General features: G+C 46.4%; 1 protein-coding gene across 14 annotated transcripts in view; it reads left to right on the plus strand.

The window, feature by feature from the left end:
* Positions 1-26,182, plus strand: part of PACS1 (phosphofurin acidic cluster sorting protein 1) — a 73,046-nt gene that overhangs the window by 20,192 nt on the left and 26,672 nt on the right. For 4 of the 14 annotated variants that reach the window (XM_087881040.1, XM_087881053.1, XM_087881044.1 and 1 more), the window contains exons 2-19: positions 3,873-3,960; positions 5,811-5,900; positions 6,614-6,739; positions 6,921-7,071; positions 7,461-7,552; positions 8,063-8,143; positions 10,704-10,763; positions 12,021-12,181; positions 13,636-13,729; positions 15,109-15,189; positions 15,285-15,400; positions 16,604-16,742; positions 17,862-17,966; positions 18,803-18,909; positions 19,767-19,921; positions 20,924-21,034; positions 22,865-22,967; positions 24,570-24,612. In XM_087881040.1, coding sequence (XP_087737166.1) covers positions 3,873-3,960; positions 5,811-5,900; positions 6,614-6,739; positions 6,921-7,071; positions 7,461-7,552; positions 8,063-8,143; positions 10,704-10,763; positions 12,021-12,181; positions 13,636-13,729; positions 15,109-15,189; positions 15,285-15,400; positions 16,604-16,742; positions 17,862-17,966; positions 18,803-18,909; positions 19,767-19,921; positions 20,924-21,034; positions 22,865-22,967; positions 24,570-24,612 — 1,903 coding nt within the window. The remainder of the gene's footprint in view (positions 1-3,872; positions 3,961-5,810; positions 5,901-6,613; positions 6,740-6,920; positions 7,072-7,460; positions 7,553-8,062; positions 8,144-10,703; positions 10,764-12,020; positions 12,182-13,635; positions 13,730-15,108; positions 15,190-15,284; positions 15,401-16,603; positions 16,743-17,861; positions 17,967-18,802; positions 18,910-19,766; positions 19,922-20,923; positions 21,035-22,864; positions 22,968-24,569; positions 24,613-26,182) is intronic. The other 10 variants (XM_087881042.1, XM_087881054.1, XM_087881045.1 and 7 more) reach the window with 3 other exon arrangements.

A 26,182-nucleotide genomic window follows, 5' to 3' on the forward strand; every position in this document is an offset into this window, starting at 1 on the left:
GCCATACCCACCATGGCCACGCCCACTCAGCAACCGGGCAGAGAAATCCTTGCTAAAAATTTTTGAAGCCTATCCCTTTCCTCAGAAAGAAATAACATCGGGTGAGATATTTTGGGCTTGAAATAAAAACCCAGCTGTTAAAAAAAATGGCTCCCTTTAAAAAAAAAAAAAAAATTCTCTGCGGCGCTCCAGCAAAAAAAATAAATAAATAAAAATAAAAATAAAAGAGCATTTGGAAGTTAAAAAGATAATTGGAGTGTAATTAATGTAAGCGGGGGAGGAAAAAAACAAAACCTCCAATTTTCTCAGCCAACTTTTTTCCTTCGTTGTCACACTTTCGCTTTTCACTGCACACTCGAAAGCTGCAAAGTGGCACCGAAAGGGAGGGTCTCTCTCTCCAGTCTATTTGTGTCATTGTGTGTGTCTGTGTGCGTGTGTAGGTAGCATTACCAATGAATCTCAAAATGTAAGAATAACGGAATTATCTTCAAACACAGAATAATAGAATAACCTTCAAGCTTCTGTTAGGCTCAGCTGCCCCGGTGGAACAGAGGGGAAAGTTCCTTTCTCCAGTCTTTTTGTGTATTTGTGTAACACACAAATCTTGTGTGTGTTTGTGTGTGTGTTTTTGTGTAGCATTAAAACGAATCTCAGAATAAGAATCCCAGAATATCTTCAAGCCTCTATTCGCTCAGCTGCCATGTGGCACAGAAAGAAGTCCTTTCTCCAGTCTGTTTGTGTGTGTGTGTGTGTACGTGTGGGTGTGTTTGTGTAGCATTAAAGCGAATCTCAGTGCTTTCTCTTTGCAGGTGGCCCTTCTGGAAATGGATGTCAGCACTCTAGTTTCGTGTTTTGCAGGGGAAAAATTAGAGGGTGGCAAATCCAGGCTTCTGTTGTTGTTGTTGTACTTGTGTGTGTGTGTGTGTGTGTGTGTGTAGCATTAAAGCGAATCTCAGTGCTTTCTTTTTGCAGGTGGCCCTTCTGGAAATGGATGTCAGCACTCTAGTTTTGTGTTTTGCAGGGGAAAAAATTAGAGGGTGGAAAATCTAAGCTTGTGTTGTTGTTGTTGTGTGTGTGGGTGTGTGTAGAAGCTGAACAAGCTTTCCTGTTACATCAGAGGCCTTTTCCTTCCCTGGCACTGGAACTGAAGGGGGAAAACGGGCAGTTTGGACTTTCCTTAATTCTTTTTTTATTTGATTTTAATTTGAAAAATCACACTGGACTTTTTTTTTTTTTTTAATTTGATTTATATGCCGCCCTTCTCCGGAGACTCAGGGCGGCTTACAATGCGCTAAGCAATAGCCTTCATACTTTTGTATATTTTATACAAAGTCAGCTTATTGCCCCCACAATCCGGGTCCTCAATTTACCTACCTTAGAAAGGATGGAAGGCTGAGTCAACCTTGAGCCTGGCGAGATTCGAACCTGCAGTAATTGCAGGCAGCTGGTCTTAATAACAGGGTGCTTTAGACCACTGTACTACCAAGGCTCCGGATTCTAGGCAACTCACATTTGTGCGTCTTTGCAAATAATTCTGTTCATTGCAGGTTGCAGCCGGATGGGGAAACGAGCGTCCCAACTTTTCCATCCGATCTTGCAAAATTTTAACCTGGTTTTTAATTTTTTCCCGTTTTTAAGCGTGCTTTCGGCCACGTTCTTTTATATCGTTTCCTTTATCTTGTTTGCAAGCCTCTTAAAGTTGCTTAGGTTAGATGGGCAGCGTAGAAATTCGATAAGGAAATCAATCCGCCCCCGGATGCTAGTTAGTTTGCGGCTTAAGATAAAACAATCCCGTAGCTGGTTTGCCCGAAGTCAGTTTTCGTGGCATCAACACAACCCAGGTAAAAAATAACTCTTTGCAACTTGTGCTCATCGCTTCAGAGGTGCCTTTTATTTATTTATTTATTTATTTCATCCTTTCTAAAATTGTGGTTTGTGCAGAGCGAAAAGGAAGTGAGAATGAAGGGGAGAGAAATGGAAGAAAAGAAAGAAGGGAGGGTGGAGGAAGGAAAGAAGGAAGGAGAGGATAATGAAGGGGAAAGAAAAGGAAGGAAGGAAGACAAAGGGATGGAAGGAAAGAAGAGAAGGGGAAGGAAGGAAGATAAAGAAGGAAGGAAGGAAGATAGAGAAGGAAGGAAGGAAAAATAGGAAGGGAGGAATTAGAAGAAAACAGGAATGAGGGAGGAAAGGGAGAAGAAAATGGAAAGAAGAGAGGAAGGAAGGAAGGCTGGAAAGTGGAAAGAAGGAAGGAAAGGAAAGGAAGCTAGAGAAAGGAGGAAAGAAGGAAAAAGAGAAGGAAGGAAGGCTGGAAAGAATGGAAGAAGGAAGGAAGGAAGCTAATTTTAGGTAGAAATAACAGGATAGCGTGAAGCTGAATTCTGCAGTTGCTCAGATTAACTATAGCTGTCGGCATAATTGTATTTGTTTCTCTCCGGAGGGTTATTGATTGTTTCCTGATTCTTATCAACAATCAAAACCTTCAAGGCAGACATTTCTCCCCTCGAAGATTTTCAGCCAAAAAAAGAAAGAAAGAAAGAAAGAAAGAAAGAAAGAAAGAAAGAAAGAAAGAAAGAAAGAAAGAAAGAAAGAAAGAAAGAAAGTTGCTTTTCTTTTAAACCAGCCAGCTAACCCCGGGCACTCCAAAAATTGCTCCAATTTTTCCATCTGTATCCCAAAGCGGCCAAACGAAGATACGTATCTTCTACATACTCCAATAAAAATCCTCAGGCAGGGCAGCTCCAGAATAAATATTGTACATGGTTTTAAACAAACCTGCTGCCTTTTTCCATAACTCTCCGCTCGGCTACAGTAAACAAATCTAAAATACAGAAATGAGACTTCTTTGTCCATCAAATGCCAGCCCTTAGCAAGAACTGATTTTTTTTCCGGGGTTATTTTGGCTTTTCCAAATGGCTGATATTATTTTTAAAATCTCAAGTTTGTTAGGGAATAGTCTATTTTTTTGGGCAAAGAATTGGTTTTTTTTTTTTCTTTTTTTTGAAGAAGCATGTCAAAGAATTAGTTTTATATCCGGAGACCGGGTCAAATAAATGAACGGCAAAGCACTTATCGTTGGAGGTGGTAGTCGACCAAAAAACCCCTTTTAATGGAGCTCCTGGAAGCCAAGAAGTCTTTTGCATCTAAATCTCAGTTTGACTGAAGGGAGCTTCTCTGGCTAGCTGTTGAATGCCAGTGGGCTGGCTTGATCCCACTGTTTTGGTTAAATTTAATTGATTTTAATTGGGTTGTTTTAAATTGCGGCCCAAAATATTTAATCATTTTTAAACTGTTTTTAAATTTGGTATGTTCTGTTTTATTCTGGCTGTTCACCGCCCTGAGTCCTGCTGGAGAAGGGCGGTATACAAATTAAAATTAAATAAATAAATAAATAAATACATACATACATACATACATACATACATACATACATACATACATAAATTAGCTTGTCTGAATTTAGCCTCAACAGGGAGTTGGACTAGAAGACCTCCAAGGTCCCTTCCAACTCGGTTATTTTATTTTGTAGAACTATTTTGTAGAATATTCTATCTTGTAGAATTTCCCTGGTCTGAATTTCCCTTGTGGAATTTCTCTTGTCTGAATTTAGCCGGTTGGGTTTAGCTTGCCTGCTTACCTGTTGACGTCATACACCAGGTATGCTGATTCTAACTCCGTAAGGTGAGCAGATCACAGTTGGCTCGGGAATTTTGGGAGCTGAAGTCCACACGTCTTCAAACTTGCCAAGGTTGAGAATCACTGCTCTAGGCAAATGTCGTATAAAAGCATTTTCCTTTCTGTTTTACATCAGGATCCAAGAGATTTCTACCTGGATTTTTGATGGATTTTTAAGCTTTTCCCCTCTCACTCTATAGGCTGTTCAGTCTTACCTTGAAGAAGCTCATCATGCTGAAAGAGATGGATAAGGATCTCAGCTCAGTGGTGATTGCCGTCAAGCTGCAGGTATGTCATGCTGAGGAACGAGGACGTGGCAACTACATAGTAGCCTTAAGAGTCACAGAAGTTACTCGCTCTGTGTTGCTTAAGAACCGATCGGGTCCAAAGTGGAAAATAGCAAAAGCTCTTAAGCTTATATATTGCTTCACAGGGCTTTCCTGCCCTCTCTAAGCGGTTGACAGAGTCACCATGTTGTCCCCAACAATCTGGGTCCTCATTTTACCGACCGTGGAAGGATGGAAGGCTGAGCCAACTATGAGCCGGCCAGGATCGAACTCCTGGCAGTCGGTAGAGTTAACCTGCAATCCTGTACTCTAAGCACTGAGAAGGAAGCAGTGGTGAAATCCAATTTTTTTTTAATTACTGGTTCTGTGGGCGTGGCTTGGTGGGCGTGGCAGGGGAAGGAAATTGCAAAATCTCCATTCCCACCCCACTCCAGGGGAAGGATACTGCAAAATCCCCATTCCCTCCCCACTCCTGGGGGAAGGATATTGCAAAATCTCCATTCCCACCCCACTCTGGGACCAGCCAGAGGTGGTAATTGTCGGTTCTCCGAACTGTTCAAAATTTCAGCTACCGGTTCTCCAGAACCTGTCAGAACCTGCTGGATTTCACGGAAGGAAGGAAGGAAGGACGGAAGGGAGGAGGGAGGGAGGGAGAGAGGGAGGGAGGAAGGAAGGAAGGAAGGAAGGAAGGAAGGAAGGAAGGAAGGAAGATAGCAATAGCACTTAGATTTATATATATAAAACCTTTTGACAAGCAAAATCAATGGAGAAGCCAGATTCGCATAATGACCATGTTCCTAACTTATCAACTGGCAGGGGTTCCCTTAACAAATGTGGCAAGAAAAGTCCGTAAAACGAGGCAAAACTCAGTCCACAAACATCTCACTTAACGACAGAAATCTGGGGCTCAGTTGTGGTCGTACGTAGAGGACCTACCCATACCTCTCAACCATTCCACTGGGTTAGATAGCAAGGGGAAAAAAATCTGGGGGACATGGTTTTTACCAAGATAATATAACTTTGCTGAAGATTCCATATGAGTGCAGCAGTAGAAAAGCCAGCTCTAATGATTTCGCGCGCAAACAGCAGAAGGAAAATTTTCTCTTTTTCCCCAATCACTTGCACACTCTCAATATTTTTTAAGAGGGGTCTGTCTGCTTCGGACTTTCCCAGCTGGCGACTTTGAGGTGTCAGGTCTGTCTTGGGCTTCCAGTTGGCACCCTTGCATTCCAAATTTCCCTCTCCAAAACCTCCCTTACCTTCCAGCGCCTTCCCTCCCTCCCTCCACCCGTTAACAGTCGTGAGGTTGCAAAGCGAGGCAGCCTAGCAAGCCAACCATGACCCTACCTGTAATCTACCCAGGGGTGGTGGGCTTCAAAAATTTTAGCAAGGGATTCTCTGCCCGGTTGCTGGATGGGCGTAGCCATGATGGGTGTGGCCTCCTGCACCACGGCGAGGGAGGGTGTTTTTGCCCTCCCCATGCTCCGGAGGCTTTCCTCGAGCCTCTGAGAGAGCGAAAACAGCCTCCCCAGGCTCCAGAGGGCCTCTGGAAGGCTGGAAATGGGCCCGTTTCCCGAACTTCCAGTAGGCCCTCCCCGAGCCTCCGCGCGCGCCCTGCACTTACCTGCATCCAAAATGGGCCGCGTGGGGACTCCTGGGAGGGGTGGGGCGGGCGGGGCCAACCAGGAGTGGGATTTGCGGGTTCTCGAAACTGCACAATCTTAGCTAGAGGTTCTCTCGAACCCCTACGAACCTCCAGCAACTCGCCCCTGAATATACCCTTTGGGGACTCCGATCCCAGGACGGCCTCGGCTGTTTGCAGCAGACCAAGTGACCCCACGCTTCTTGCAGGGTTCCAAGCGCATCCTGAGGTCCAACGAGATTGTGCTGCCCGTCAGCGGACTCGTGGAAACGGAACTTCAGCTGACTTTCTCCTTACAGGTAAGCGCGCGCTTGAGCGGAATTCCGGCTCTACGCCAAACACCGGGACTTAAAACGCGCGTTTGACAAAGAAGAATATTTGTAGCTCGGGGTTGCAGTGAGGGGTCCTGGGTGCTCTCTGAGCTGGGTGGATTTCTTGCAGACGTTTCGTGACCCAACTAGGTTACATCATCAGTGCTAAAAGGGGCAGTTGTAGCAAACCCCACTCACTCTGTGTGTGTGTGTGTGTGTGTGTGTGTGTGTGTGTGTGTGTGTGTGTGTGTGTGTGTGTGTAGCATGTGTATATGTGTGTTGTGTATGGGTAGATATATACTTCTTTTGAGAGCAAGCAACAGAATTTCATTTTTAATGTGTGCCAGTGTGCTCATAGTAAAAAAATGACAATAAAAGTTTCTCTTCTCTTCTCTTCTCTTCTCTTCTCTTCTCTTCTCTTCTCTTCTCTTCTCTTCTCTTCCCTTCCCTTCCCTTCCCTTCCCTTCCCTTCCCTTCCCTTCCCTTCCCTCCAATCCCCTCCTCTCCTCTCCTCTCTTCTCCTCTCCTCTCCTCTCCTCTCCTCTCCTCTCCGGTTTCTTCCCTCTTTTCTCTCTTCTGGTCTCCTCTTCTCTCTTCTCCTCTCCTCTCCTCTCCTCTCCTCTCCTCTCCTCTCCTCTCCTCTCCTCTCCTCTCCTCTCCTCTCCCTCTCTTGGTCTCTTCCCCTGCCTTTCTTTCCGCAGTACCCTCACTTCCTGAAGCGAGACGCCAACAAGCTGCAGATCATGTTACAGAGAAGGAAGCGGTACAAGAACCGGACTTTCCTAGGCTACAAAACTTTGGCGGTGGGCCTGATCAACATGGCCGAGGTAGGTGAGGCAGATGGGGAAGGTCCAGACGGGCCAAATGACCATCTGTCTCTCTCTCTCTCTCTCTCTCTCTCTCTCTCTCTCTCTGGGCATTTTGCTCGTGGTTTTTAAGCTTTCGGAGACACACACACACACACACACACACACACAGGCAATTTGGCCTTCTGTTTGTCGTTGACAGGTGATGCAGCACCCGAGCGAGGGGGCCCTGGTCTTGGGATTGCACAGCAACGCGAAAGACGTCTCCGTGCCGGTGGCCGAAATCAAAATCTACTCCCTGTCCAGCCAGCCCATCGACCACGAAGGACTCAAGTCTAAATTATCAGGTGCAGGCAAGTCCTCGACCGACGGCCATGCATGCATTTAGCGTCCGTTCGGAGCTGCGACAGCCGCCGAAAGTAGTGTCTGGCCACCAGTCCTCACGCTTAACGACCGTCGCAGGCTCCCGCGTGAGCTCCCGTGGGATCAAAATTCAGGGGCCGTGTGTATTTACAAAGGTTTGCAGCGTCCTATGTGTATGTTTGTGTCTCTCACGATGGCCGTTTGCAACCGTCCTAGCTGGTTTTTCGAACGACGGGTGGGGAAAACAGGATTCATTCAACGACCGTGGGGATCGGCTTCACTTGCCGCCACGGTTTGCTTGGCGAAAGAGACGACAAAAATCAAGGCAGGCCATGAGAGGCGCGAAAGCTTTGTTTGATCGTCTGCCTTGCTTCCTTAGATCGCTCCCCTGACATTGATAACTACTCCGAGGAGGAAGAGGAGAGCTTCTCATCCGAGCAAGAAGGAAGCGATGACCCCCTGCACGGACAAGTGAGTCCAGCATCCGTCTTGCCGGGATGGAAACGTATAACCAAGGAGAGAAGCAACCTGGAACTTACCAAGGAGGAATTTCCTGATAATTAGAATAATTTAACCAGTGGAACAGCTTGCCACTAGAAGTTGCGGGTGCTTCATCACTGGAGGTTTTCAAGAAGAGATTAGGCAGCCGTTTGTCCAGAATGGTGTAGGCACTCCTGCTTGAAGCAGGGGGTGGACTAAATGACCTCCAGGGTTCCTTCCAACTTTGTAATTCTTGTATTCTGTATTCTATTTTCAACCTTGGCTGTTCTCCTTGGGGTTGTTGGCCATTGCAGACCGGGTCTTATTTTCGGGGAAACACGGTAGCAGTGAAAATTCTGATCCCAAGTATAGTCGTAAGTCGAGGACGACCCGTCGGTATCTCACTTTCAGGGTTTGGCTTGATTTTTTTTTTTAAACAAAAACTCTGAGTAAGGAGGCTGCTTGAATTCTGCAACGGCTTCTCCATTTTCTTCCCGGCAGGATTTGTTCTACGAAGACGACGATCTTAGGAAGGTGAAAAAACCCAGACGGAAACTCACCTCCGCTTCTGCCATCACTCGGGTGAGTCATGTTGGACCTCATAGCAAGACTTATATACCGCTTCACAGCACTTTTACGGCCTCTCTAAGCGGTTTATAGAGTCAGCATATTTGCCCCCCAACAAATCCGGATCCTCCTTTTACTGACCTCGGAAGGATGGAAGACTGAGTCTACCTTGAACTAGTCAGGATCGAACTGCTGGCAGTCAGTAGAGCCTGCAATGCTGCATTCTAACCACTGGGAGGGAGGGAAGGAAGGAGGGAAGGAAGGAATAGAGCATGAGAGAGGATTGAAGGAAGGAAGGAATAGAGCATGAGGGAGGGAGGGAGGGAGGGAAGGAAGAGGGAGCATGAGGGAGGGAAGGAAGGAATAGAGCATGAGGGAGGGAAGGTTGAAGGAAGGAATAGAGCATGAGGGAGGGAAGGAAGGAGGGAAGGAAAGAAGGAATAGAGTGGGAGGGAGGGAGGAATAGAGCATGAGGGAGGGAAGGAAGGAGGGAGGGAAGGAAGGAAGGAATAGAGTGGGAGGGAGGAAGGAATAGAGCATGAGGGAGGATTGAAGGAAGGAAGGAATAGAGCATGTGGGAGGGAGGGAGGGAGGGAAGGAAGAGGGAGCATGAGGGAGGGAAGGAAGGAATAGAGCATGAGGGAGGGAAGGTTGAAGGAAGGAATAGAGCATGAGGGAGGGAAGGAAGGAGGGAAGGAAAGAAGGAATAGAGTGGGAGGGAGGGAGGAATAGAGCATGAGGGAGGGAAGGAAGGAGGGAGGGAAGGAAGGAAGGAATAGAGTGGGAGGGAGGAAGGAATAGAGCATGAGGGAGGATTGAAGGAAGGAAGGAACATGAGGGAGGGTTGAAGGAAGGAATAGAGCATGAGGGAGGGAAGGAAGGAGGGAAGGAAAGAAGGAATAGAGTGGGAGGGAGGAAGGAATAGAGCATGAGGGAGGGAGGGAGGGAGGGAAGGAAGAGGGAGCATGAGGGAGGGAAGGAAGGAATAGAGCATGAGGGAGGGAAGGTTGAAGGAAGGAATAGAGCATGAGGGAGGGAAGGAAGGAGGGAAGGAAAGAAGGAATAGAGTGGGAGGGAAGGAAGGAATAGAGCATGAGGGAGGGAGGGAGGGAGGGAAGGAAGAGGGAGCATGAGGGAGGGAAGGAAGGAATAGAGCATGAGGGAGGGAAGGTTGAAGGAAGGAATAGAGCATGAGGGAGGGAAGGAAGGAGGGAAGGAAAGAAGGAATAGAGTGGGAGGGAGGGAGGAATAGAGCATGAGGGAGGGAAGGAAGGAGGGAAGGAAAGAAGGAATAGAGTGGGAGGGAGGAAGGAATAGAGCATGAGGGAGGATTGAAGGAAGGAAGGAACATGAGGGAGGGTTGAAGGAAGGAATAGAGCATGAGGGAGGGAAGGAAGGAAGGAATAGAACATGAGGGAGGGTTGAAGGAAGGAATAGAGCATGAGGGAGGGAAGGAAGGAGGGAAGGAAAGAAGGAATAGAGTGGGAGGGAGGAAGGAATAGAGCATGAGGGAGGATTGAAGGAAGGAAGGAACATGAGGGAGGGTTGAAGGAAGGAATAGAGCATGAGGGAGGATTGAAGGAAGGAAGGAACATGAGGGAGGGTTGAAGGAAGGAATAGAGCATGAGGGAGGATTGAAGGAAGGAAGGAATAGAACATGAGGGAGGGTTGAAAGGAATAGAGCATGAGGGAGGATTGAAGGAAGGAAGGAATAGAGCATGAGGGAGGGAGGAAGGGAGGGAAGGGAGGGAGCATGAGGGAGGGTTGAAGGAAGGAATAGAGCATGAGGGAGGGAAGGAAGGAGGGAAGGAAAGAAGGAATAGAGTGGGAGGGAGGAAGGAATAGAGCATGAGGGAGGATTGAAGGAAGGAAGGAATAGAGCATGAGGGAGGATTGAAGGAAGGAAGGAATAGAACATGAGGGAGGGTTGAAGAAAGGAATAGAGCATGAGGGAGGGAAGGAAGGAGGGAAGGAAAGAAGGAATAGAGCATGAGGGAGGATTGAAGGAAGGAAGGAGTAGAGCATGAGGGAGGATTGAAGGAAGGAAGGAATAGAGCATGAGGGAGGATTGAAGGAAAGAAGGAATAGAGCATGAGGGAGGGAAGGAAGGGAGCATGAGGGAAGGTTGAAGGAACCCTCAAGCCTTACTCTCGAGGAGACCTCCTCCTGAGGAGCCACTCCTGCCTTTTGGCAGCTCTGCGCACCCGTGTATTGAGAAAAGGCTCCTCCTCTTCGTCCTCTTCACTTAAGGGAGCTTCTGGAGGTCCTGAAGGTCCTGGCTGAATCCCGGCCTCTGGCACCACATCTTCTCCAGCCTCCTCACTGTCCGACTCGAGCACCAGCTGCACAGGCTGCTGGCGCAGCACCACACCAGCCTCCTCGCTGTCGGAATCAGCTACTAGCTGCACAGGCTGCTGACGGGCCACAACATTGCTTTCCACCTGGCTCTTTGCGGGTGGGTGGGTGGGAGGGGGAAGCATGGGCTGTGTATGCATTGCCAAATTTTGGCTTCTCTCGGCCCGGGTCCCTCGCCCGGCTCTTTCTCTAACAGGCAACCCATCCCTCTTTTTCACAGCAGCCAAATATTAAGCAGAAGTTTGTGGCTTTGCTGAAAAGGTTCAAAGTCTCGGATGAGGTAAGCGGGGCCAGGTTTTAGATTTCTATTTCACTCACTTGACCGTTAAAAAAAGGAAAAAGGGGAAAAAAAAATCGGTGTTAAATGGGCTTTTGGGCTCTGGGGTGGGCGGAGCGGATTTCTTTGCAAATGTAGATTTCGTACGGAGGGTGGTGGGGAAAAAAAAAAACTCCACAAACGGACTCCTTAATATCGTCCTCTTCCTGCCGAGAAAGGAGTGCCTGAGACTTAAGAAAGGAGGTTTTGGGGTTTTTATGTCCGTCTGCAAAAGCTAGAAGGGGGTTTAGTTGGCGGTAGCTTCGGGCTAGCTTTTGGTTAACCAATTACGGTTTTTTGGCGCACGTGAGGCCAAACCCATAGAGGGCACCGGGAAATCCCACCGAGTCCCAATTCTTTATTTGCTGAGGGACAGAATCTTGCCAGACTAAAGCTATTGCCTTTTAACATAAGTGTTTTCCAATCTTGGCAGCTTGATGGAAGGACTTCAACTCCCAGAATTCTCCTTCCTTCCTCCCTCCCTCCCTCTTTCTCTTCCCTTCTTTTCCTCTTCCTTCCTTCCTTCCTTCCTCCCTCCCTCCCTTTCTCTTTTCCTTCCCTTCTTTTCTCCTTCCTTCCTCCCTCCCTTCCTCTTTCTCTTTCCCTTCCCTTCTTTTCTCCTTCCTTCCTTCTGCTCCCTCCCTCCCTCTTTCTCTTTCCCTTCCCTTCTTTTCCCCTTCCTTCCTTCCTCCCGCCCTCCCTCTTTCTCTTCCCCTTCCCTTCTTTTCTTCCTTCCTTCCTTCCTTCTTTCTTCTTCCCTCCCTCCCTCTTTCTCTTTCCCTTCCCTACTTTTCTCCTTCCTTCCTTCCTCCCGCCCTCCCTCTTTCTCTTTCCCTTCCCTTCTTTTCCTCTTCCTCCCTCTCTCCCTCTTTCTCTTTCCCTTCCCTTCTTTTCTCCTTCCTTTTCCTCCCTCCCTCCCTCTTTCTTTTTCCCTTCCCTTCTTTTCTCCTCCCTCCCTCCCTCCCTTTCTCTTTTCCTTCCCTTCTTTTCTCCTTCCTCCCTCCCTCCCCAGCCACAATGATTTGTTTAACAATCCCCTCAAAAAAGTAAAAAAAAATTGGGTGCAACTCACTCAACTATGGCCTGGCTTAGTATCCTAAATTCTGGTCCCTCGTAAGCCGAGTCCCCGTCCCCCCCATGTGAAACGAAGGCATGAAAACGTTTCCTCGGAGCGTTGAGCCCCCCCCCCCATCCTGACCGCGAACCCTTTTTCTCCACCAGGTGGGCTTCGGCTTAGAACACGTTTCTCGGGAGCAGATCCGGGAGGTGGAAGAAGACTTAGACGAGCTTTACGACAGCCTGGAGATGTACAATCCCAGCGACAGCGGTCCCGAGATGGAGGATACGGAGAGCATCCTCAGCACCCCCAAGCCCAAACTCAAGTAAGCGCTGCGGGGGAGTTCTGGGAAATCGAAGGGGGCCGAACGGAGGAAGCCATGACGTCTGCCCACCGTCTCGACCCTTTTCGGAAAATGTCCCAAGAAATGAAATTTGGAGGGGAACTAACAGGGGACACGCTTGGATTTTTATGAGCTGAGGTGGCGCAGTGGTTAGAGGGCAGTACTGCAGGCTACTTCTGCTGACTGCCGGCTGCCTGCAATTTTGGCAGTTCGAATCTTCACCAGGCTCAAGGTTGACTCAGCCTTCCGTCCTTCCAAGGTCAGTAAAATGAGGACCCAGATTGTTGGGGGCGAACCGCTAAGAGAGGGCTGTGAAGCACTGTAAAGCAGTATATAAGTGCTATTGCGATAGAAAGAGAGAGAGAGAGAGAGAGAGAGAGAGAGAGAGAGAGAGAGAGGTAGCTAGCTAGCTAGGGAGAGAGAGAGATGATAGATAGATAGATAGATAGATAGATAGATAGATAGATAGATAGATAGATAAGAAAGAGAGAGATACTGATAGAGATTGATAGGTAGCTAGTTAGCTAGCTTGGGGGGGAGAGAGAGATGATAGATCGATCGATCAATAGATAGATATAGATGATAGATAGATAGATATAGATGATAGATAGACAGACAGACAGACAGACATAGATAGATAGATGATAGATAGATAGATAGATAGATAGATAGATAGATGATAGATATGAGAGAGAGAGATACTGATAGAGATTGATAGTTAGATAGCTAGTTAGCTAGCTAGGGGGAGAGAGAGAGAGAGATGATAGATCGATCGATCGATAGATATAAATGATAGACAGAGAGAGAGAGAGATACTGATAGAGATTGATAGGTAGCTAGCTAGCTAGGGGGAGAGAGAGATGATAGATCAATAGATAGATAGATAGATAGATAGATAGATAGATTAGATAGATAGATAGATAGATAGATCGATAGATCGATAGATCGATAGATAGATAGATAGATAGATAGATAGATAGATAGATAGATAGATAGATAGATATGGATGGATGGATGGATATGGATGGATGGATGGATGGATGAGCGAGCAGTAGTTAGAGTGCAGTACTGCAGGCTAATCCTGCCTGCCTGCCAGCTGCCTGCAATTTGGCAGTTCGAATCTTCCCCAGGCTCAAGGTCGACTCAGCCTTCCGTCCTTCCGAGGTGGGTAAAATGAGGACCCAGATTGTTTGGAGGGCAAGAGGCTGATTCCGTAAACCGCTTAGAGAGGGCTGTGAAGCTCTGTGAAGCGGTATAGAAGTCTAAGTGCTGTGGCTATTTCCAGGGAGATTTCTAACCTTGTGGTCTTTCCGAAGTTTTCCTTAGTGGGGGGGGGGACCTTCTCCTGCTGCTCTTGGGAAAATTTGGGACCATCGTCCATTCATTCCTCTTGATTTTTGGCAGCCGCCTGACCCCGCTCTGCTCTTGTTTTCCAGGCCTTTCTTTGAAGGAATGTCCCAGTCCAGTTCTCAGACAGAAATTGGAAGCCTGAACAGCAAAGGAAGCCTCGGGAAGGACACCACCAGCCCAGTAAGTCGACAGAAAACAACAACAACAACAACAGGAAAATATCCACCCGGACGTTAGAAATTATTGCAATTCCAGCAGGAAAATAAGATATGTTTTCCCTATCCTGACAAGGCAGCACTGTATAAGGTAGTCCTTGACTTACGAACATTCGTTTAGCGACCGTTCCACGTTACAACAGCCACCGAAAAAAAATGGCGTACGACCGTCGGTCACACTTAACGCCCACTGCAGAATCCCCGCGGGTCACGTGATCAAAATTCGGACGCTTGGCAAGTGGCTCGTATTTACGACGGTTGCAGTGATCACGTGATTTCCCCCTTTTGCGACTTCCTGATGACCGGAGTCAGTGATTCAGTTAACAACGGTGGCAAGGAAGGTCGTAAAACGGGGCAAAGCTCACTTAGCTATCTCACCCAGTAAGGGAAAATTTGGGGCTCAGTTCTGGTCATAAGTCAAGGATTACCTATACGCAGCAAACTGCTGTAGACATTAAGTCCTCAACTTACGGCGGTTCATTTAGCAACCATTCAGAGTTACAAGAACACTGAAAAAAGTGATGTACGACCATTTTTCACACTTAACGACCATTGCAGCATTCCCATGGTCATGCGATCAAAATTCGGACGCTTGGCCACCGACTCATATTTATGACGGTCGCAGCATCCCGGGGGTCACGTGATCCCCTATTGCGACCTTCTGATCAGCCAAGTCAAGGGGGAAGGCCGATTCATTTAACAACTGGGTGACTGACTTATCAACTGCAGTGGTTCACTTAACCACTGAGGCAAAAAAAGGTCTTAAAACTTGGCAAAACTCGCTTAACCAACTTCTCACTTAACACCAGAAATGTTGGGCTCAATTGTGGTCGTAAGTCAAGGACTTCCTGTATATCTTTCTTAAGTAGAGGGGCCTGCCTGCCTCAATGCAAATGTCAACTCGCAAAGCATCCCTGGCCTGCTCTCGAGTCGCCATAGGCAAGGGGGATGGGAAACCGATGAAGCAGCATGGCAGCCAAAAACAGAAGTACATTCCAGACATATCTCTCTCAAGGCTGTCTCCCAGGGTTACCCACAGCGGCCGAGGGAAGTGATCTCTACAATCCGAGAAATTACTCTGGTGGCGAATGTGATTGATGACACACCCTGGGGGGTGGGGGGGAAACAGGGTCATGATTTGGGGCGTAAATTACGTGGAGTCAGAGCTGGCTTCACTTGGGAACGTGCCCACATGAAGCTCCTAATAAATAACTGGATTTCTTTGGAAGCATCCATCTGAACCCTGACAGCGAATATCTTGAATTGCCACCTTCTGGATATGTGGTTTGTTTGTTTTTTATTTTTAATATCCTTTTTTCTTTTTCTCCTTCACATCCAATCCAGATCGAAGCCTCCTCTGGGGACAAACTCAAACCGAATCGGACCAAAATCATGGACGACAACATCAACGAAACAGATATTCTGGTAAGCGCTTAGGAAGTAGCGGATTCTCTTTGGTTTCCTTGGGGGCGGGGAGGAAACAAATCAGCACTGAACGTGTCTTTTCCCCGTTTGTCTAGGAAGGGAACGAGCAGGACACTTATGGGGACCTCTCCAACACCTTAATTATCCCCGAAAAAGTCAAGACGCCAATGAAAACGAGCAAGGGGGACCTTCAAAGCATGGCCTCACCCAGGTTGGTTTCGTTGACTTCATTGATTCGCCCTCGGGCCATATCAAGAAGGCAGAGTTCCAGACACCAAATTATTACTCAAATCGGAGAAAACCAATTTAAAATGGAATTGGATGAAATATGACTTAAAATGAAAATTGGAATAAAATACAGTTTAAAATGAAAGAAAATACAATCATTTTAGATGATAGATAGATAGATAGATAGATAGATAGATAGATAGATAGATAGATAGATAGATAGATAGATATTGTAGATAGACAGAAGATAGAGAGAGAGAGAGAAGGTGAAGAGATAGATAGATAGATAGATAGATAGATAGATAGATAGATAGATAGATATTGTAGATAGACAGAAGATAGAGAGAGAGAGAGAAGGTGAAGAGAGAGATGATAGATAGATAGATAGATAGATAGATAGATAGATAGATAGATAGATAGATAGATAGATAGATAGATATTGGTTCTTTGGTTATTCGAGTTTTCTCCCGCGTAAAATTGGAGGTTTCTTGGCAACGTTTCGATGAAGTCTCATTTGTCATCTTCAGGCTGGTGTCTTCGGCTTCGTGCTTCTAGGAGCAATAGATAGATATTGTAGATAGACAGAAGATAGAGAGGGAGAGAGAGAAGGTGAAGAGAGAGATGATAGATGATAGATAGATAGATAGATAGATAGATAGATAGATAGATAGATAGATGATAGATAGATATTGTAGATAGACGAGAGAGAGAGAGAGAGAGAAGGTGAAGAGATAGATAAATGATAGATAGATAGATAGATAGATAGATAGATAGATAGATAGATAGATAGATAGATAGATATTGTAGATAGACAGGAGAGAGAGAAAAGGTGAAGAGATAGATAGATAGATAGATAGATAGATAGATAGATAGATAGATATTGTAGATAGACAGAAGATAGAGAGAGACATACAAGCACCCAAATTTTGATCATGTGACTGGGGAAGCTGCGACAGTCCTGAATATGAGGACCGGTTATAAGTCCTTTGTTTTCCAGTGCCGATGTAACTTCAAAGTGTCGCTAAACAAACGATTGTAAGTCAAGGACTACCCCTTTTTGGCTCCTGTTGTCAAGAAGAAGCAACCTCAGACTTCCCCTCCAGTTGTGGCGTCACTTGGATTATCCTCCCTGAGTTTTTACAGCACTAAGTTTTTTAACTAACGTGTTTCTTCTTATCGGTGACAGCAAAATGGACAGCACCGTGCACACCCCCCGTCAGAAACGCAGCACCCCGCTCAAGGAACGTCAGCTTTCCAAGCCGCTGAGCGAAAGGACCAACAGCTCCGACAGCGAAAGGTCCCCGGATTTATGTCACAGTACACAGGTGAGCTATGACTACGATGCCGCTTACCAGTTCAGGACCCCCTTCAGCGGATTTGGGGAGAAAGGATGAGGGTGGCAGGAACAGAATTAACTTCCTCTCTTGAAGCAGCTTTCAGTTGGAGTAAGGATGGGGTGGGGAATCTGCTCTGCTGCGCTCTACACCCCTGGTTTCATATTAGAATGAGGAAATGTTCTTCCGGATCTGATGAGTGGGTCTGGAATTGGGTAGTGCCTTGCCTTTCATGGAGTTGAGTTGGCTTAGCTTGCCTTGCGTTGAGTTGACTTGAGTTGAGTTGGCTTAGCTTGCCTTGCCTTGAGTTGAGTTGACTTGTTGAGTAGAGTTGAGTTGAGTTGCCTTGCCTTTCATTGAATTGAGTTGTGTTGGCTTAACTTGCCTTGTGTTGAGTTGATGTTGAGTTGAGTTGGCTTAACTTGCCTTGCATTGAGCTTAGTTGACTTGTTGAGTTGACTTGTTGAGTTGAGTTGAATTGAGTTGCCTTTTGTTGAGTTGAGGTGTATTGAATTGAGGTGGCTTAACTTGCCTTGCATTGAGTTGAGTTGAGTTGTTGAGTTAAGTTGCCTTGCCTTTCGTCGAGTTGAGTTGGCTTAACTTGCCTTGCATTGAGTTGAGTTGAGTTGTTGAGTTAAGTTGCCTTGCCTTTCGTCGAGTTGAGTTGGCTTAACTTGCCTTGCATTGAGCTGAGTTGATAAGTTAAGTTGACTTGACTTGACTTGCTAAGTTGGGTTGTATTGAATTAAGGTGGCTTAACTTGCCTTCATTGAGTTGAGTTGACTTGTTGACGTTGAGTTGAGTTGAGTTGCATTGCCTTTCATTGAGTTGAGTTGAATTGAGTTGGCTAAACTTGCCTTGTATTGAGGTGACTTGCTGAGTAGAATGTTAGAGAGTATCCTCTGGATCAGCTTTTTGTGACTGGCTACACTTCTGAAGCATTCAGACAGCAAGTTACAACAACCTTCAGGGTTCCCATTTGATGAAGATTTTGTTTGATGAAGATTTCGTGAAAATCGTACACGAAAGTCACAGTTAGTACTCCTAGTTGTGTGGACTACCCCAAAGGGCTGGGAGCCCTTCAAAACCTGCCTGCTTTTCTCCACCCAGATTCCTCGCAAGGTCGTTTACGACCAGCTGAATCATATCCTCGTGTCGGATGCCGCACTGCCCGAAAACGTGATCCTGGTGAACGCCGTAGACTGGCAAGGCCAGGTAAGTCACTGGTTCTCTTTACGGCAACTCAGCTGGCAAAAGTTGACGGTGATTTGAGAAATTATTATTTCATGACTTTTGCCGAAACCCAATTTCCACTTCTCAAACCTGAAGACCTGGAAGGAAGACCTGTGTGTGCCTGCACACAGATGTTACCTAGCTGGGTCACAAAACCTCTGCGAGAAAACTACCGAAGTCCGAGAGCACCAAGGACCCTTCATTTCAACCCCGAGCTGCCAATATTCTCTTTTATTGTGTCACTTGTCCTCTTCCATCTTCCCTGACTCTTCACATCGCCCAGTTTCGGGTCAGCATTCGGGGCTCAAGACCCCGTACAGGACCCTGGTATTCGGGGAGCTGGTTGAATTCTTATATTACAAACCATTGTAAAAATACGAGTTCCCGGTATATTAGTAAAGAAAGAAGCAGACATTCTGCGAGCTCCGGAACTTAAAATTTTAAAATTTTATTCTACTAAGCTTTCGTCAGCCATCTGCTGACATCGTCAGAGTATTAAACTACCATTACAGATATCTCTGCCTTATAAATATAATATATATATAATATATATTATATATATAAGGTGCAGGGCAGGATGTCCTTGACTCTCTTAGAAAGGAATGTTATTATGACTACATATCACCCTGGCTCCATAGAATTCCCCCTCCCAGTTTCCCACAATAGGAAATGTTGTGGGGCTGAAGAGGCAACGAAAAAGATGGCTTCCAGGTCTGACATGTTGATTAATCCTCGGGAAGAGGTTTTGCACAGCAGCTGTATCGGCCACAAGCCACGTCCTGCCTCTAGCCTGACTGCATCTTTGTTTTTGTTTCTAGTACGTCGCCGATCTCCTCCAAGATCAGAAGAAACCCGTGGTCTGCACCTGCTCCACTGTCGAAGTGCAAGCCGTCCTCTCTGCCCTCCTCACCCGGATCCAGAGATAGTGAGTTCACTGAAAGTCCCGTCGGTCACTTTGGCCTCCCTCACGACTGGCAGTTTTTAGAAGGAAGGTTGATAGGTTATAAAATCCTGGTCCTGATTGGAGGTTCTCTCTGTTACAAAGAGAGGCTGGACTACAGATTCCCCCCATCAATCGGTCCATCCGTCCATCCATCCATCTATCTATCATTCTATCATCTATCTATCTATCTATCTATCTATCTATCTATCTATCTATCTATCTATCATTCTATTATCTATCTATCTATCTATCCCATCTATCTATCTATCTATCTATCTATCTATCTATCATTCTATTATCTATCTATCTATCTATCTATCATTCTATTATCTATCTATCCCATCCATCCATCCATCCATCCATCCATCCATCCATCTATCTATCTATCTATCTATCTATCTATCTATCTATCTATCTATCATTCTATTATCTATCTATCTATCTATCCCATCCATCCATTCATCCATCTATCATTCTATTATCTATCTATCTATCTATCTATCATTCTATTTATCTATCTATCTATCCCATCCATCCATTCATCCATCTATCTATCATTCTATTATCTATCTATCTATCTATCTATCCCATCTATCTATCTATCTAATCTATCTATCTATCTATCTATCTATCTATCTATCTATCTATCTATCTATCATTCTATTATCTATCTATCTATCTATCCCATCCATCCATTCATCCATCTATCTATCTATCATTCTATTATCTATCTATCTATCATTCTATTATCTATCTATCCCATCCATCCATCTATCATTCTATTATCTATCTATCTATCCCATCCATCCATCCATCCATTTTTCTTTCTCTCTCTACAGCTGCAATTGCAATTCCTCCATGCCGCGTCCCGTGAAGGTGGTGTCCGTCGGGGGCCAAAGCTACCTGAGTGCCATTTTGAGGTTTTTCGTGAAGCAGCTGGCCAACAAGACGTCGGACTGGCTCAACCACATGAGATTCCTCATCATCCCTCTAGGTAACAGAATTACAGCCTGATTGCTAAAATCAGGGTCGGAGATTTATTGTCAGCACTGTTTCAACACTGGCATAGAGAGCAGAGGAGAGTGAGAGATAAACTCTGAAACTTTTGCCTGCTAAGTCCCTTTGAAGTCGGGTTGTCGTGGAAATCAGGGGAGGGGGCACATTCCTGGGAAATGACGAGAAAAAGTCTGAAGAATGACTTGGAAGGCAGCCAATGAGAAGCAGAGATTTGGGGATCGGAAAGGGAGGGACTGAGAGGCAAAAGGTCAGTCTTGTCCGCGTGGAGTCATGATCCGGTGGCTGTGCTCAATTAAAGAAAGATTTCCTTAAAGATTGGCAGTTTGGAAATTCATTTAATTTTGAGATAGCATCACAGTCTGACATTTATTTATTATTTATTTATTTATTTTATTTTGTCGCATTTCTATGCCGCCCCACTCCCAAGGGACTCTGGGCGGCTCAGGTGGATTATAAAAAGAGTCTCTCTAAGCCACGTCTTGGATCTGTCCTATAGATCCAAGGTTCTACATTTAGGCAAGAAAAACCAAATGCACAGGTACAGTATACCTCGTTCAATAGTAGTAACTGTGAGAGGGATCTTGGGAGTCTTAGTGGACAACCACTTAAATATGAGCCAGCCGTGTGCGGCAGCAGCCAAAAAAAGCCAACACAGTTCTAGGCTGCATCAACAGAGGGATAGAATCAAGATCACGTGAAGTGTTAATCCCGCTTTATAAGGCCTTGGTAAGGCCACACTTATGGAATACGGCATCCAGTTTTGGTCGCCACGATATAAAAAAGATGTGTTTGCAAGCTGGCCACTCGGTCTGTTTCAGCCTTCAGCCTAGATCGAGAAATGTTTTTTTTTTAATCAAAACATTTTGCACTTGCATTTTTTTTGCAAAACATGCATTTGTATTTGCAACTCGCATTTCCGCTTTTTCTCCATCTCTGCCTGCCTTTTTTGTTGATAAACGTCCTTGTGTTCCTCCGCCAGGATCTCACCCGGTCGCGAAATACATGGGCTCCGTCGACAGCCGATACAGCAATATGTTTTTAGACACCTCGTGGCGTGACCTCTTCAGCAAACCTGAACCACCTGCGATAGGTAAGAAGAAGCTCTTTCCCGAAATCTCTTTTTCATCCCTTTTGCTCCAGTCTCTCTCCACCTGGATTCTTGTTCCGGGGACATTTGAGTCAAATTTAGCATAGGAGGCTCCAAAAATGATTTGGTTATCTCCCTCCTGTCCTAGTTAATGTTCATTTTGGGACTCCCAAGGCAAGGACATAAGATCATTTAGCCCAGGGGTGTCAAACTCGCAACGTCACGTGACATATTGCGACCTTTTCCCCCCTTCGCTAAACAGGGCGTGGGCGTGTCCAGCGCGTGACGCATCCAGCCCGTGAGCCGCGAGTTTGACAGTCCTGATTTAGCCAATTGTAGGAGATGACCAGGCTGAAGCTGTTGGGAGGCGTCAAGTGTCTCATCAGCCTCGAATCCCTTCATGCCCATAAGAGATCGAAATCCAGCTCACCTTGAATTCTTATCTACCGTCAATTTGCTTTGACCGATGAGTAGTTCAGATTCTTGTGGAGAGCTTTAGCCCATAGTGAATCTATACATAGGTAGTCCTCGACTTACCGGACATGTTGCAATTCGCTTGACAATTGCGGTGATTCCCTTAACAACTGGGGCAACTGAAGTATCAGGCTCAATTGTCATAAGTCGACAACTTCCCGTACTGTGGGAACCATTAGGGGAGACGCTGTCTTCACCCTCTTTCTCTCACACATACTATGCAGGCTGAGTTGTCTCTTACGTTTCTTTTCTTTTTTAAAGTTTTTTTTTAATTTTTAACTTAAATATTCCATCTTCCATTAAACAGTGTGCGTCTGGGTACAAATATCTGTGCCATAACAATCAAAATTTACAACAGTATTCATTACATTGATATTGATTCTCTAATCTTCAATAATAATAAAGAGCATAATACATCTATTTATTTCTCCCTCTTAACATATCTTCTAATAACATAATAATATTAAATATAATAATCTTAATAGTCATATTAGTAAGTTAATAAGTAACCCATTCCTCGATCTATATACAAATTTACATATCTCCTATTTCATTATATATCAGGTATACAGTATTTTACTTCCTAACTAACTATGCATGTATTTAATAAACTTATATTACATTCACAAGTTCAACATACACTGAATATACATATACATTGATATATTGATATACATTGATATATACATTTCCAGACATTCGTTTTCCCTTGTTTTTGGCATTCTTCCTCTTATTAACTTGATTTTGACGTAAATGTTAGAAACCAGAGACGTTGAGCAATGTCCATTGTTTTACTTTTAAAACTAATAAAAATATTTAATTAAAAAAAAAAAGTCAAATCCGTAAGAGTCATCATATTGTTTACTTCTCTCTCTTCACGTCTTTTCTATATTTCACTGATCTCCAATTGTTTCTATTTTTATTCTCCAACCATTCATAAAATAACCCCCATGTCCAAAAAGCCCTACTAAGCAGGTATGTACAAAAGTGTAAAGGCTATTGCTTAAAAGCATTGTAAGCCGCCCTGAGTCTCCGGAGAAGGGCGGCATATAAATCAAACTAATAAATAAATAAATAAAATAAATGTCGTATAATATCCAGTTTGTTCTTTCTCCTTTATACCAAGCGTTACTCTATTCATTTCTGCACATTCCGATATTTTCCTAATATTAGAGTAAGATAGTCTAATATCTTACTTTTATGAGATTTCCCCCTCCTTCCTGGAGAATCCCCCCCTCCTCACTACCTCCCGTCCCATCATCCTTGGCCGCGACCTGGAAGGGAAATAGAGGCTCCAGGTTTCCTTTTCAACCCACCTGACCTGTTTTGGGGGGTTTTTTTCCCCCCGTCTTCCCCCAGAACCCCTGGATGTGGTGGGACGGATCACCCAGTATGTGAACGGAGCCAATGTCACTCACCAGCTGCCCGTGGCGGAAGCCATGTTGACCTGCAAACACAAATTGTAAGTTCTGGCACGACGCCACTTTCAATAAGCCGAAGAAATAAAAACAAAGGCGAGCGAAGGTAGCCGGTGGGATGAGCCGGGATCCTGTTTGGCCAAAGAGCTTCTCGGTCCGTCAATCAGATCGTTACACGCGCCCCCCCCCCAATGACCCGGCGGTTCTCTTGAGATCGCTCGCTGCAACTCCTTGGGCACTAAGCAGAGGGTGGTCTCCGAAGCTCACGAGCCACGTATTAAACCCGGCTTGTGAATGCCAGGCGTAGACCGGTGAAGGGTGATGCAGAGGGGAAGGATAATTGAGCAAAAGCTAAGCTCAGGTTTCCTGCTGTTTAGGTGCAAGCAGGTAATTCAGATCCATTCTTTCTCCCTCCCTCCCTCCCATCATCCATCCTTCCTCCTTCCTTCCTTCCTTCCTTCCTCCCTCCCTCCAACCATCCTTCCTTCCTCCCTCCCTCCTTCCCATCACCTTTCCTCCTTCCCTCCCTCCCATCATCCTTCCTTCCTCCCTCCCTCCTTCCCATCACCTTTCCTCCTTCCCTCCCTCCCATCATCCTTCCTTCCTCCCTCCCTCCCTTCCTCCAATCACCTTTCCTCCTTCCCTCCCTCCCATCATCCCTCCTTCCTTCTTTCCTCCCTCCCTCCCTCCTTCCTTCCTCCTTCCCTCCCTCCCATCCCCTTTCCTCCTTCCCTCCCTCCCATCATCCTTCCTTCCTCCCTCCCTCCCTCCTCCCTCCCTTCCTCCCATCACCTTTCCTCCTTCCCTCCCTCCCATCATCCATCCTTCCTTCCTCCCATCACCTTTCCTCCTTCCCTCCCTCCCATCATCCATCCATCCTCCCTCCTTCCTTCCTCCTTCCCTCCCTCCTTCCTCCCTCCTTCCCTCCCTTCCTCCAATCACCTTTCCCCCTTCCCTCCCTCCCATCATCCCTCCTTCCTCCCTCCCTTCCTTCCTCCCTCCCTCCCTCCTTCCTTCCTCCTTCCCTCCCTTCCATCACCTTTCCTCCTTCCCTCCCTCCCATCATCCTTCCTCCCTCCCTCCTTCCTTCCTTCCTCCCATCACCTTTCCTCCTTCCCTCCTTCCCATCATCCATCCTTCCTCCCTCCCTCCCTCCTTCCTTCCTTCCTCCTTCCCTCCCTTCCATCACCTTTCCTCCTTCCCTCCCTCCCATCATCCTTCCTTCCTTCCTCCCTCCTTCCTTCCTTCCTCCCATCACCTTTCCTCCTTCCCTCCCTCCCATCATCCATCCTTCCTCCCTTCCTTCCTTCCTTCCTTTCCTCCCTCCCTCCCTCCCTCCCTCCCTGTTTTCATGGGGCACAAAAAGCATAGTATTACAAGTACAAGGCAGTGCCGAAAACCGGTGTGCACATGCGCGCCGGCCAGCTGATTGTCGGGTGCCCATGCGCGCCAGAACCCGGGAAGCTCGGCTTTTCCAGAGCGTGGGCCCGACGAGCGTGGGCCCGCGCGACGTTTCCATGTGGCCTTTCAGGCACTCGGCGCCGAACAGGTTCGCCATCACTGCTCTAGAGGGATGTTAAACATCAGTTTATTGGTCGAAATAACCACTTCTTCCTTTTTTTCTTTTTTTTTTTTTCCGTCTGCAGCCAAGATGAAGATTCCTACCAGAAGTTCATCCCTTTCATTGGGGTAAGACAAGCTTAAGACTCTCGGGCCATTTGGAAAACAGGTTTCAGGTTTCAGGCGGCTTCGGGCCCAAATCCACTTGCCCAGGTGTGAACGAAAAAAAAGAAAAAAAAAAGAAACCCAGCTTTGGGGAGCCAAAAATTAGACAGCTGGGTGTCCTTGATTGCCTTTGCTAACCCCGCTGGCTCTCTCGCCCGTCCCCGTTGCCAGGCGGACGCCGACGGGAAGTTGTGGCCGAAACCCAAAAGGTGCCTCAAATTAGGAGGCAAGATCTAATTGAGCTCGGGCTAATTTTATCCTTTCTAGGCCAAGGGCTTGGCAGGAGACCAGAAGGGATCCATCATCGGCGGCCAATTCCGGCCTGTTGTATCGGAAGATATCACAAACTGTTATTAACACACATAGACACACACACACACACACACACAAAGCTTCTTTACACTTTCTGTCAATCCAGGGTGTTCGCAAACATTTTTGGGCATGGTGCATCGGCTAATTGGTTTGCAAGCTTGAGGGGCTGGCGATCACAAAAAGATGTGGGTTTTTTTTTTTAAATTATATATTTTTACCTCAACTTTATTGTTTTTATAAATAATTCAAGGGGGCAAACGTATCATTCCTTCTTCCTTCCTTCTGTTTTCCCCACAACAACAGCCCTGCAAAGTGGGTGGGACTGAGAGGGAGGACCGGCCCAAAGACACCAAGCCAACTTTCATGCCTTAGGCGGGACTAGAATTCTCCGTCTCCTGGTGATTGGCCCAAGGTCAACCAGTCAGTTTTCATGCTTTTAGGCAGGACTAGAACTCACTGTCACCTGGGGATTGGCCCAAGGTCAGGCAGCTGGCTTTCATCCATTAGGCAGGACTAGAACTCACTGTCACCTGGTGATTGGCCCAAGGTCAGCCAGCTTACTTTCATCGATTAGGCAGGACTAGAACTCACTGTCACCTGGTATGGCCCAAGGTCACCCATCTTTCATGCCTTAGGTGGGACTAGAACTCACTGTCACCTAGTGACTGGCCCAAGGTCAGCCAGCTGGCTTTCATCCCTTAGGTAGGACTAGAAGTCCCAGTGTCCTGGTGATTGGCCCAAGGTCAGCTAGCTTACTTTCATCCATTAGGCAGGACTAGAACTCACTGTCACCTGGTGTGGCCCAAGGTCACCCATCTTTCATGCCTTAGGTGGGACTAGAACTCACTGTCACCTGGTGATTGGCCCAAGGTCATCCAGCCAGCTTTCATGCCTAAAGCGGGACTAGAACTCACTGTCTCCTAGTGACTGGCCCAAGGTCAGGCAGCTGACTTTCATCCCTTAGGTAGGACTAGAACTCACTGTCACCTGGTGATTGGCCCAAGATCACCCAGCCAGCTTTCATGGCTTAGGCGGGACTAGAACTCACTTCACCTAGTAATTGGCCCAAAGTCAACCAGCCGGCTTTCGTGCCTTCGGCAGGGCTAGAACTCACTGTCTCCTGGTCACTCAATTGACTTTCAGGCCTTAGGTGGAACTAGAACTCACCTTCCCCCGGTCGCTGGGCCTCCACCTTCACCATGACACCAATCTGCCTTTCTTC

Source organism: Pantherophis guttatus, chromosome 18 (assembly GCF_059756535.1).
Source record: "Pantherophis guttatus breed Tessera chromosome 18, ASM5975653v1, whole genome shotgun sequence".
In the NCBI taxonomy this organism is placed as follows: domain Eukaryota; kingdom Metazoa; phylum Chordata; class Lepidosauria; order Squamata; family Colubridae; genus Pantherophis; species Pantherophis guttatus.